This window comes from Stegodyphus dumicola, chromosome 7, assembly GCF_044657685.1.
Source record: "Stegodyphus dumicola isolate Sdum_Otavi_A_Nest chromosome 7, ASM4465768v1".
NCBI classification, from domain to species: domain Eukaryota; kingdom Metazoa; phylum Arthropoda; class Arachnida; order Araneae; family Eresidae; genus Stegodyphus; species Stegodyphus dumicola.
The window spans coordinates 156,612,472-156,626,426 of record NC_140774.1 but is presented as its reverse complement, the minus strand read 5'-3'; the positions used below and the strand labels follow the sequence as shown (position 1 = coordinate 156,626,426).

The 13,955-nt window shown below is 31.4% G+C and overlaps 1 protein-coding gene and 1 pseudogene across 1 annotated transcript in view; both read left to right on the top strand.

Moving 5' to 3' along the window:
* The window catches only part of Sec61alpha (SEC61 translocon subunit alpha), a 35,392-nt gene extending 24,660 nt beyond the window's left edge, over positions 1–10,732 (top strand). The window contains exons 11-12 of the mRNA XM_035370983.2: positions 764–911; positions 10,502–10,732. Of these exons, the coding sequence (XP_035226874.1) occupies positions 764–911; positions 10,502–10,617 (264 nt within the window). The 3' untranslated portion in view covers positions 10,618–10,732. The remainder of the gene's footprint in view (positions 1–763; positions 912–10,501) is intronic.
* Positions 2,045–2,152, top strand: LOC118199182 (U4 spliceosomal RNA; annotated as a pseudogene).
* Positions 10,733–13,955: the final 3,223 nt, after the last annotated feature.

Genomic DNA, 13,955 nt, shown 5'->3' with positions numbered 1-13,955 from the left:
ATAAAAAAATTACCATTTACTCATGGTCGTTTAGGGTTTTGTTACCAAACCCTTGCATACTTGGAGGGTTGATCTATTTTAGTGATTGTGGAATGTAATGTAAAATTTCTTGATCAAATCATTCATTTTTGAAGATGATTAATGTAGTTTGTTTATGGTAATTTGTTTCTGATAATCTTCAGCCAAGTGAATCAAGAAATCATTCACCAAAAGATTTCTGTAGGTGTTAACCATTCACTTGCAGCTGAATGTGCAAGATTTGTCAGCAAATGAAATAGTTCAGATCTTAAGTTAGAGTCAAAAGATTTTAGTTTTAATGGATGCAGGGATACTTTGCCTTTACATATTTAATTATTAATTTGGATTTTACTTTTAAAGTTACAGCATCTGTTATTACCAGACAGTATATCTGTGTTGGGTGAAAAAAATTGGCTGATTTTCAATTTAAAAAAATTACTTTTAAAAAACTGAATTTTTAAGTAGTCTTGAAGTGGGATTTCGTAAAAAGAAATATAAATGTAAATTTTGCACTAGATTAACTTGTTCTAAAATATTTTTCACATCAAGTAATGTGTGGAAATATATAGTAATTACTTTTTAATCATCGAAGTTTCTTAACAGAATCTTCACTTTAAATTTGATTTTACAGACTTACTGTGAAATTAAAATAGTGTAAATCTAAAATTAAGATCAGAATAAGTGTAAGAATATAAAACACTAAAGAGGTTTTGATTTATACTGAAAATATACATTTTCCTTTTAGGTTGCCAAGCAGTTAAAAGAACAGCAAATGGTTATGAGAGGCCACAGAGAAAAGTCAATGATTCATGAGTTGAATCGTTATATTCCAACAGCAGCAGCATTTGGTGGCCTTTGTATTGGTGCTTTATCTGTTCTTGCAGATTTCTTAGGTATATATAAATATTTTTTTAATTTAAATACTTTTACTGAACATGTGTTCATATTTTGCATTAATTGACTGATGGAGTTCATAAAGGTCTTAACATTGTGTCATTTATTATCAATGTCAGAACAGATTTTGTCATGTCCTGGACATCTTGAAATTTAGGTTACTTAAAAAGTTTAGACTATAAAGGGGGCATTTGTATACTTGGAAATACACTCTATAACATGAAAAGTGATGCACCAAAGAGTTATCTAAATGGTACAAAATTGCGTATACCATAAAATAAAATTACAAATGATTAACTTTTGGTACCCTGTGACTGACTAATTGGAGCTGTTAAGGCATTGTAGTATTTGGATGACCTATGAAACAGAAAATATTCTAACTGCTAAGGCATTGCTTCCATTTACATGTTGTCCCGTTGGTCCATGTGACTTTTTCAATGCCCCACAGACAGATTCTTACAAATAGTATTAGCATGTCATCCTTCAAGAGAGGGTATGCAGTTGAACTGACAGAAGCGGGGTGGTCATAATTGTAGGATAGTTAATTTGAGTTGGAGCAATACTATCATTTGACAATGTTGGCAAGAGTGGGTAAACCATTATCATGGCGAACGTCAAGAAAGAAGTAGTCAATCAAGAGCAATGACAGAGTGATAGTACAATTAGAGGTCACGGTCCATGATGCTTCCTTCTCAATGACCCAATGTATAATGAGAAGACCAATGACTGCAAGGACCACTGATAGACAACTCGGCAGATGGGGGTTGAGGTCATGGAGGCTATTTCACCCACAGACACTCACCATTGTACACATGCAAAAATATTTGCAGTGGTAGCAGGTGCAGTCGATCTGGGATTTCATGAACTGGAGTAGAATTATTTTTAGGAATGAGTAATAAGCAAGTTTCAACAATATTGATGCTTCAGCAGTTGTTCAGTAATTTTAAAGTGAACTCTATGACCAGCTAAGACATGTTTGGCAACGTCCAGGAGAGCAATGGGATATTCATTTGATTGTCATCTGCCACACAGCCTGGGAACCAGAAGTTATGGTATGGCATTACTCTCCTGGTTGTACGAGAAGATGCCTGGCCTTCCATCACATCTCCTGGTAGATCATCCAATTTCCTGCAGCTTTGCGCAGAGGCAGTGTCATAGCCAATGAGGTACTACCGAGGCGACTATTGCTAGTTGAAAACCCAATCTCCTGCTATTTAATTTTTAAACTTTACTAAGGAAAATCTTTCCCAGCAACACATGAAATTTATTAAATTAATGAGACTTAAATTAGGCAAATTCCATTCCCCCCCCCCACCTCTATGATTTTTCAGAATAATTTTTCTGATTAAATTTTATTTTATCTGCGCTGTATTTTTTCTTATCATATTTTCTTGATCTTATTAAATGTCATTTGAACTGAGTAATTTTAATCTACTTACTTTCACTTGTCATGATTGTTAAGGATACTCTTTTACAGCTATAACTTTTTATTGATAACTTCAAACTAAGTTCACATATCACTCACACAGCGGTTCTCCACCATTCTCTTCGTCCCATCTCTGCCGCTCTGTGCTCGGGGGTGCTGCTGCTATTAGAGCATGTGCAAACATGCCCCTCCAGCATTGAAATGTTTATAAAACATTTAATCACTAAACTATATGAGACATCTCACTGTACTTTACAAATTATGACACTTCAGTAACATAACTATGTAACATATAGTACTTTAGCCATAATACAATACATAACACAAGAAATAAAATAATTCTCATTAAAAGTTAACGTATACACAATGTAAAGCAATATCTCTTATACACTTAATATATAACAATTTTCATTCAGGCATAGGTAAAACACAGATTTTGGAAATACATCTTTTGAATACACCTGCTTTTGACACAAAACATACAAATATGCAAACATATATTTTATGTAAAATTCCTTTTCTTTGATTACGGTATCTTATAAAAAATGTACCACAGAAGTCCATTCCACTGCAATTAAAAGGAAAATCTGGTACAACTCTGTCTGATGGGAGATTTCCCATTATTTGTTTACACACAACTGGTTTGTTTTTAAAACATACAATACAATCATGTACAACTTTACGACAAATAGATCAATCATTTAATGGCCAGAATTTTTCGCACGCGTGACTCAATAATGCAGTTGCACCAACATGCAAAAATCTTTTGTGACAATGTTCAATAACTAATAAAGTAAATTTAGGTAATATTGCTGGATATTACTTACATTGTCTTACTAAATGGCCTCTTACTCTGAGAACTAAATCAGAATCAAGGAAGGGATACAGATTCTTTAACTTTTATGTAAGACAGTTACGTGCCTTATTAATTGGCGGATGTCTTCGCCAAAGCATTCACTTTGAGTTACTCTTATCAGGAACAATTCTGCTGTTGTTATTTCCTGTACACTAATTGGTCTTGACAATCTGTCTAAGGGCTTTTTCAAAGTATTCATGAAAAAGTGTCTTTAGAGTCTTTATTATATGGGGTTTTGAGTTCGGCACTGAACTCCTCACTTTTATCTGAGATAGTTACTGTCCCAGTTGGATAGTCCCTGTCCACCAGAAACGCTGGACCACACCACCACAATTTATGATGCATTAGCTTATCAGGATCTACACCCCGTGACAGGAGATCTGCCGGATTCTGATCTGATGCCACTGTTGAACAGATGAAAGTTCTTGAATTTTGGCCACTCTATGCTGAACAAATGTCTTAAGGTCCATAGGTTCCTTTTGTGTCCATGCGAGAACTATCATTAAATCTGTCCATAAGTAGTTTTGAGTCACTTCTAATGTCAAGGCGATAAGGACTTTTCTCACCAACTTTGATAATAAGACAGCTGCACATAGCTTAAGCTTGGGAATCGTTAGGCTTTTAAGAGGAGCAACTCTTGATTTACTCAAGAATAATTTTACCAGTGTTCTCCCAGAAGAATCGATGGACTTGCAATAAACTGCTGCTCCAAAACAACGTTCAGAAGCGTCAACAAAACCATGGATCCCAAGTGTTTTAGCTTGATCAATCACTATACGTCAGTCAATATTGATACTGTTTATGCTGTCTAGTGTAACCAGAAATTGATGCCATTCCTGATTTTCAGCAGTAGGAAGTCTATTGCTCCAATCAATTTTAAGATGCCACAGCTTCTGCATGAAAATCTTTGCTTTGGCTATAACTGGACCAAAAAGACCCAAAAAATCAAATATTCTGGCAATCGATGATAAGACACATCTCTTAGTATATGATACGCTAGGCTCTACTAATAAGGAATAAGGAAAAGCAATCCTTTATTGGATTCCATGACATGCCTAAGGTTTTCGTTTCAGTTGGATCAGAGAAATTGTATTCTTCCCGGTTTAGAGAAAGTTTCGAATGATTTGCGCACCATTTATGCAACTGTATGCCTGCTCTTTGCAAAATTGATATAAGCTGCTGTTGTAACTCCTTAGCCTCTTTTAACGTCCGCATAACATATCATCCATATAGAAATTTTCACTTAACACAGGTGCTGCCAATGGAAAATTACTCTCTTTGTTTAATGAAAGCTGTTTTAGTGTCCTCATTGCTAAGAAGGGAACACTGACCATACCATACGTAACAGTTACCAGTTCATATGTCTTTGCCTCATTAGCAATATCACTCCATAGGATTCTTTGAAGGCTGTGTTGACCTTTATCTATCAAAGTCATCCTATACATCTTTTTCACATCGTTCGTTAAGGCATATACGTGAATTCGAAATCCGATCATTATCGAAAGTAAATTTTGTTGTATAACTCCACTGTTATACTGGAGAAAGTTGAGTGAAATATCGTTAGTTGTTAAACTTGAACAGTTAAACACAACTCTTAATTTAGTACTGGTTTTTTCTGTTTTATATATTCCATGATGTGTTGCATAATATGCCACTTCAGGCTCTTTCGCTTCTTTAACTTCCTTCATATGTTCTAGTAGAATATACTCATGAATGAAGTAACGATATATAGAGAGATAATTTGGATATCTCGACAAGCAAGTCCACAGCAATCTCGCACTTCATACATTGTTAACTTAATGCACATGTCTGAGAGCCTGAGTCCAATATACATCTCACCTCTTCCCACTGCGAACAGTTATTTTTAATTAATGCTCGAACTTTACTCAGTAGAACATTCTTTGCATTAGCTTTCGCAAAACTAGAGGCGATGACAGATTTATTCAGGTTTGACTCGTGTATAGGGGGGGAACTGCATCTTCACCAATTCAATTTCTGGTCTGCAGTTCAAGGACATTCGATGAAATCTTGCAATCGGGCTTATTTTTATTTTGTCTTTTATTTGTCTTTATTCTTGTATGAATTAATTTATTATGTGGTTTGCCACAGAAACAATTTCTTGCACTATATTCAATGGACAAACATTTGAAACATGCCTTTATCATACCTGCCAACTTTTATGAATTTTTCGTAATTTTTACGAAAATGCGTTTGTCTTTATGATTTTACGATCGTAATCCATTTTTTAAGATTTTTTTCCTTCTTCAAGTGTTTTTAGTGATTTTTGTCGAAATTTTAGAATTTTTCACCAATTGCATCGTGTTTTCCCGCCAGCTACCGACTACTTCGAATCCGTTTTTGTTAACAATTAAAGAAAATGAATGCCATAATGATGCTTTAGATGAACTACAGAACCAATTTTCTGCTGCACAGTTTGAAGACTTTGCCAGTTCTGGAGAAGATAGACTTGATGTTCTCGTTGGTACCTTAAAAAGAATAAAAAGAGCTGATGGAATACCAAAATATGATAGACTAGCAAGAATTTTATGTGCTATTCTCGTAATTCCACACAGTAATGCTGAGTGCGAGAGAGTCTTCAGTGTTGTGAAGAAAAACAAAACTGTTTTGTTCTTCAGTTTCACCAAAAACTCTAGAAAACATTTTAATTGCTAAATGTTATGAGGAAACTTATTGTTATGACAGGAAATTTTCCAAAGAATTTTTGGCTAAAGCCAAAAAATGCACTCTAAATTCATTGCAATAATTTTTTTGTGTAACATTAAGTTCTTGTTTTATGTTTCCTAATAAATTTTTTAGTTGCTACTTAATTGAGATTTACTAATGTAAGTACAATTTTCTTTTTTCTATTTGTATAAATTGTTATTTTTTTAATATCAAAGCATGATATTAATTCTTCGTGTTCTTCTGAATTTGGGGGAGAAATCTTCTGAATTTTTATCTTTAGAGGTTGGCAGGTATGCTTTATTCATCTTAACAGCTTTTACTCTTTCAGAAACTGAAAGTTTTTAAAACTGCGGGCAAAAATTTAAAGCGTGGACTTCATTATTTTTATACAAATTACATCTAACACCTTTAGCTTCCGAAAAAAACACGTTCTAGACCTTTTTTTGAAAACGCGCATTCTGAAACTTTTGCTGTTTGTGACCTTCATGCTGTTTAATTTTGATTCTGTTAGAAGGTTTCGTAAATATATTATATTCACTTTTATCTTTATCCTTTGAAGTTAAACAAATGTTGCACTCTCGTCCTAGCTGTTGTGGGTTAAAATATGATTCTCTTTGTTTTATTGCAATATGTGTCATCAATTCATGATCAAGTAAACCGAATATTTTATCTGATACAATTAATTCACATAATGATTTAAAATCACTCACTTTATGCAACTGACAATAATACTCAAATGTAGCACTTAATCTTGAAGCAAATTTACATAACTCTCTGAATGTAATTTTTACGCTCTTTGAAAACTGTTTAAACACTCTTGTGGCGTTGGTTGAAATTCTTTCAACACTATTGTCTTAAGCTTATCATAACTGCACAAGTCTTCCTCAGTCAAATGAACCATTAAATTATTCGCTCTCTCACCCAGAATATTTAAAAGAATTTCCGATTTTACCTCATCAGGCACACTTTTGGTTTTAAACGCTTTCTCAAGGCGCTGGAAAAAAAGATTAAATGACTCTACTCTCAAAGCCACTGGGATACACAGCCTTTTAATACTTTTAATTAAATTTTCTAAACTGTCCTTTGACGGTTCTGCTGTCAAACACGGCATATTCAGAGACAGTTCCTTTCACATATTTGCGATTTCAAGTTCTTTCTCCAATTGCGCTAGTTTGATTTTCTCTAACTCTAGCTTTGTTTCGTTGAGTTTTTGTAATGAAATTTTTGACTTGGTTTCGGCTTTGTTTTTTCTCTTCTTCAAGCGCGTAATCAACTACGCTTTTAACTAACTCAGGATCGGTTTTGAACATTTTACTATTCTCTAGCAAATTTTTGAAATCAATAATTTTTTGCATCTTCTGCAACAGTTAGACCTAACTCTGCAGGGACAAGCTTTAATTCGTCTTTCCTTTATTTAGCAATCAAAGACATCATTTAAGTAAAGTTAATTAAGGTAATTGCTTATACCTCAAATCACTGAGATTGCTCACTCACTGTATGGACTCTATGGGAATCACCGTCACTCATATGCACTTCGTAATCCAACAGTTTTTCACATCATCCACAGGCCTCTGGCTTCTTCATGACGGACCATGTTAAGGATACCCTTACACAAAATAATCATATTTACTCTTTCACAGCTATAACTTTTTATTGATAACTTCAAACTGAGTTCACATATCACTCGCACAGCAGTTCTCTGCCATTCTCTTCATCCCATCTCTGCCGCTCTCCGCTCAGGGGCGCTCCTGGTATTAGAGCATGTGCAAACAATGATTTTCTTAGTATAAAAGTGTAAGAATTTTTAAAAAAGAAATTAACTACTAAAGAACATAAATTTTAGAGTATCCAATTGAATGTTGGTGTATTTTACATTAAAAATGAACTACAGATAGTTCAATTACCTGAACCATGCATTATAAAGTGAATAAAAGTCAGTTTGAGTGTCTTTGTTATGGTATCGCAATGCAATTTGAAAAAACCTTTCAGTTTTTAACATTTCATTGTTGGCAGCTATGGTACGAGGTCTCATTTCGGTTGATAGCCAGACCCCTTTAATTGTCATCTGTGACATCCTTACAGCACAGTAATACATTGACGAGATTCTACGTCCTGTAGTGTTGGCCTTCTTTCACTGATCCCTGGGCTTACATTTCAGCAGGATAATGTCTGGCTGCACATGGCTTGTCTTTCTGCTGCTTGTATTTGTGCTTCTCTTCTCTTTCCTTGTCAGTATAATTGCCAGATCTCTCCCAAATTGATCAGGTTTGATCTGCAAGCAACTTGCAGGAGGATTTCTCCAACTCTAAGTCAGTGCGTAGCCAGGTAACTGCTTCATTTAGGGCCAGAGGTGGCCCAGGGATTTTTTTTTTCCCTCTTGTGGCTGTATTTCCTGAATGAGAGATTTAATTCCTATGATAGTGTGAACGTCCATTGTGATTTGCATCCCATTAGGATAACTCCTTGATGTGTCCCTTTTTATGTTGTAGAATGTATACACTTAGCTTTTTCACTGTGCATATTTTTGTTCTTACTTTTTTAAGCACAAGTTTTAAATTTTATTCATGAGGGGTTAATTATTTCTAAGACTTTATTACAGCAAATCAAATGCATATATTATTTTTGAAAATTTTGAGTCCCATTGTGATGAAAGCTGGATAATGTAAGGAAGTCATAACCAGTGAAACATTTGTTTCTGATGTTTCATAATTATCAGCTGACTTTTCAGATATTCATAGACTTCTAATTGGCAGTAAATGAGGGATAGCAAATGATATACGAGCTGTACAGAGATGTGCGAGATTACGAGTAGTGAAGTTTTATTTCTGCTTTATTTCTGTTAGTTAATGAATGTTCTCAGTTACATTGTTTTCAATACTACAACATAAAAACTTTGTTTACTTTTGCCGTTTTATATGTTCATGCATCATTAATATTACCTGAAACTCAAATTAGGGATTAATTTTGGAATGATGCATTTCAGAAAGCTATATTAAGCATATTGTTGTTTTGGGGATAGGAAAGGGAAATAACAAAAACAACAACAACAACCAAAAAAAAAAAAAAAAAAAATTAAAAATTAAAAAGTTAAAATTTTCTTGTATCTATTCCTCGCCTTACATATGTTAAAGCAGTTCTTTTTTAAATATACTGCAATATACAAATATTGAAATAATATAAATATTATATTCTAAATATAAATATTTATAATATACAAGTATTGAAATTAACACCTTTCAGCCATATTAGTATGTATTGGACATGTATAATTTTTATGTAGTTTAAGAATTTTGACTTTGCTATCTTTGTTTCAATAACATAAAGTTTATTCATCATTCTCCTGTCTTTGTTTTTTAATTACAGGAATTTGAATTTCATGAGTTATTATCCAAATATCTGTGTGTTTGCATATAAACATTTCCCTAAAATTTGATTTTGTCTGTTTTAGACACATTTTTTTTAGATTTGCATTATTTAATAATTACCACAGAAATTGACTCCAGAATTGTTTTATAAAAAAGAACCATAGGCCAAAAACTAGTTTTCTAGGCACAGAATAGTTTACAGCAGTTGATCAAGCATATCAATTCCAATTTTAGATTATTGTTAATCATTTGAAGTTTTATTTTCTTTGTTAACACTTTTGCCATGTAGAAAATTATATAGAACAAAAAAATTTTCAAGAACATATGAATGAATAATTATCTATTAAATCCAAATTCTGATGGCCAAACTACATTTGCTTGATCTAAACTGGGGTGGAATTTTAATAGCAATTCATTTTCAAGGCACTCAGGGGCTGGCAGTCTCTTAATTTTGTGCACCCTGTTAATGGAAACAGTTTGGCAATGTTACATTTTTGGTTAGTTTTTCTTGACAGATTGTTTCCTTGGCAGGATGTTATCAGAAAAAATGTAAAAAAAAAAAAAAAAAAAAAAAAAAGGAGGATTTGTTAAGATCTCAGACAAAAAATTAAATATTTGAAATGATTTTTTGTTGGGAGAAAAATAATAATTTGAATTTAAAGGGGGAAAGATAACATGTAGAGTCCATACACAGGCACACAATGATTATAACAACACTGCCAGATATATGCAAAAATGTTTCCTACCAGCAGTTCAGAAGGTAAAAGTAAATTATATGGCTTTAATTGTTATCTGTTTTAGAAGTTTAGGAAATAAAAACAAAAATGTGATCCCATGTAAGGATATGTCTCATATGTGAGGTTAAGGGTTCAAGTCCACATTTCTGTTAACCCCTTAAAGAACCAATACAAATTCAGAAATTGCTATTTTTTCTGCCAGTTTTTTTAATCTTCAACTCAAAACTGTAGCAGATGTATTTTATTGCATTCATATCTTTAAAAAAAATTGAATGTATTTATTCAGGTGTACGGAAGTAATTTAATTTGGTGTGCTGAGTTAACTCAGTTGAATGCATTAAAAGGTTTATTACATCTTGTTGATATTTGAAATATATTTGATGTATATTTGATTTTAAATGAACCTAAAATTGTAAATTTATATCATTATATAAGGATTAATAACATAATGTTCATTTTGTGAAATGCATTTTAAATTCTTGCATGAGATACTTACTAAGCATTAAAATTTACTTTACAGGTGCCATTGGAAGTGGTACTGGTATTCTATTAGCAGTCACAATTATATACCAGTATTTTGAAATCTTTGTAAAAGAACAGAGTGAAATGGGAGGAATGAGCACACTACTTTTCTAAAATGAACTTTATTAGAAATCAGCGGTTTTACATTATTTCATTAGATACAGTATATGCTGTAACTCTCATCTCACAGAAGAATGGATATAAAGAAATTGTGAAATTTTTTTTCTAAGGAAGTGTGTCATTATTTCACCTGTTGATGTGTTTTGTAATGAAATTATTCATTCAGAAATCTAATAGGATTCATAGTTATTTCCTTCATAGTTATAAGTATTTAAATTGCATTTAATAACTTTATATAATCTAGAATAATTTCTGAAAAGATCTGTATTTTTTTTGGGGGGGGTGTCCTGTAGGATATTAAAATTTTAATATCCTAGAAAGCGGATTTTTTCAGGCATGATAAATTACACTTTTGCTTGTTTATTTATGAAGTTGGTTTCATCTTTTATTTTTTAGCAATCATATGTCTTTTAATTTCTGGTATTTTCAGATTAAGGAATAATATCTGAATTAGTATTGAATATCTTTTACTTTACTGATATATGAAAAATTGCATGCCAATTAAAACAATAATAGGTTTTATTATCAGTGCTTGAGCAGAAGACTTAAAATATGGTGTTCAAGGAGGCTCATGATTAACAACAGGTGCAAAAATTGCACTCCTTTCCACAGTATTTGTAGGTTTGTTCTGAATATGTCAGACAAATGAGATGCGAGAGCATTGTTAGTGCTTAACCAGTAACCAACACGTGGTCACATTTTTATCAGGGCAGATTTATATATATATATACACTGTTAGTGCTTTAAGATCTAAATAGATGAAATGAAATGTGTAGATTAATTACTTTAATACCTAAAAAGGGGGAGGTTAGAAAATATTGAATCAAGAATTTTTTAATTTAGAAATAGCAGTTTCTAAAAATGCTTAGTTTTTTAAAAACCCAGAAATATTAGTACATCATATTGCATTGATGCGATCAAATATTAAATATCTGTGTTGCATTTTGAAATCATACATTTTAATTGTTAAAGAGAATGATTGTTTCTGATATACTGACTGCAAGATCCAACATATCATCATATACTTTGCACCTATTTTTTGAAAATCCCTCCCTAAAAATTGTCATATCCTGCATTATATTTTTCAGAAGACAGTCTTTGCATTTGACATATTCTTCTCAAAGGCAATAAAATAAAAATTTTGTAATGTCAAAGGAAAATTCAGAAATAATCTTATTATATAGTGTGTTGCAGTAAAATTTTGATTCTGGATCAACATTTTATCTGAAAGTTACGTAATAATTTTACATGACTGAGCAAATAATTAAGATCTGGTATAAAATGAATAACCTGATTGAGACACTGGATTTATCCATTATTGGTATTGATATAATATATTGATTCCTTTAAAGTTCTTACTTAGGCTTCCATTTTGGCTCTGTGGTCCAAGATTGATTCAGACTTGTATTATGCATTTTAATAATGGTATTGCTCATGTTTGCATATTTTCTCGCATTGTGATAAAACAGTGTAGCAAGAATTATTATTTTAACAAAGCAGTGAGACAAAGAGTACTTTTATATTGCTCTTGTAGAATTCCTTAATTTTTACCAGTACCTTTGGATTGTTGCAAACACTGGATTTTTTTCTGAGAAAGGATTTATTATTTAAAGAAAAAATATTACATAATTTAAATGCAAAGGTACAGTAGCATGCAGAGAAAAAATACATACCTGTTGTATTAGGTGTAATCTTCAAAACTTCAAGCTTCAAATTTACTGTTTTTAAAGCTTTCAAAATTAAATGCTGATATATTGTAAATGACTTATATATCAAATAAATATTATGATAATAATAAATTTAAAATATATCAAATAAATTTATTAGTATTAAATGTAAAATTAATTCTTTTGTTTTGTTCCAAACATGCTTCTAGCCATATTAATTAATTTTTAATTTTACAATTTTAGTATTTTGACTAGTATTAGTATCTTTGTTAATGATATTAGTATTTAGTATTATTCAGTTGATATTATCCATAGTTTCTCTTTTTCCAAGAGAATATTAAGATACTTGCTAATATTTATGATGTTGGAATTTTTTCTTTTTTAAATCTATTTATTACCTTGTAATAAGTAAGATTAATAATGAACTAATTTATTAAGTGTAGCATTTTACTTCATTTTATCCAAGTACTTTTGTTGTGTCTATATAAGTAAAAAATGTGTACCTTTTGTATGTAGCTCTCTATCTTAGCAAATATTACGATTTATTAATGACAGATAAATATATAATATTCGAAGTGGAAAATGTTTGTTATCATTTAGGAATTCATTAACTATCACACATTGTTTATACTAGTAATAGTTTGCTACAAATGAAAGTAAACTGTTATCCTTTTAGAAATTAATGAACTGGAAAATAAATACAAAAGTTCAAGAGGCAATGAAATGAATATCTCTATTTTGAAATAGAATGTTTAATAAAGAACTAAAAGAATATTAAGAGTAATACCAAAGAATTGCAGTTTCTAAGTTATTTCTAGAAATAAAATATAACTATCTGCAAAAGAATTGTTATTTAAAATAGAAATAAAAAAATGGATAAGAACTTAATGAAATATAGTTTCTTCTTTTCAGAATACATATCTGCCAAGTTTTACAAATTTTCAATCTTTTGTTGTGAAAACACAATTCTGTGACTTTGCCAACTTGCTGTCAAATCTGTATTAAAATTTGTATCTTTTTGAAAGACATGTCAAGTTACTATTTGAATTCCTTTCCATTGCATCAAAAACAAATTCTTCCCTTTCTGGAATATGAATGCTTATATTGCACATCGCTAATTTTAAATTCATTTGCTTACAATATTTTGGTTCCACTGTTTGTGAATTTCATATGTTCTAACAAATGAAATAGCATTATTACAGTATCATTAAAACACTATATTAAAATGACATTTTTAAGAAAGCATTAAATTGAAATGTTTTAAATCCTTTTTTGTCACTATAAAGTTTTAATAATAAATCACAGTTTTCAAATTACTTTGTAGCAAAAGTCAGGAAGCTACTCAACTAATTTTCCCAATTTTTAATGATAGTTTTTTTTCCCATAGAACTGTTTCAGAATTTCATGTATGGGCTAGTTTTCTCTGTAAAATTAATTTAAAATTTTTTGTTTCTATATTTTCTGATTAACACCTTAATTGTTCTACCCATCTCTCATAGGGGCAGACATTACAAATAAATTTTGTCTCGCCCGTATATCACAGGGCTATGCTTTTGCAATACAAATTCATGGAAATTCCAATTTTTAACGTGCCCATATAAATTTTATTTACACAGTTGCTTCACAGATGGCAATACAGTACTTCTAATTTGATTATACAACACT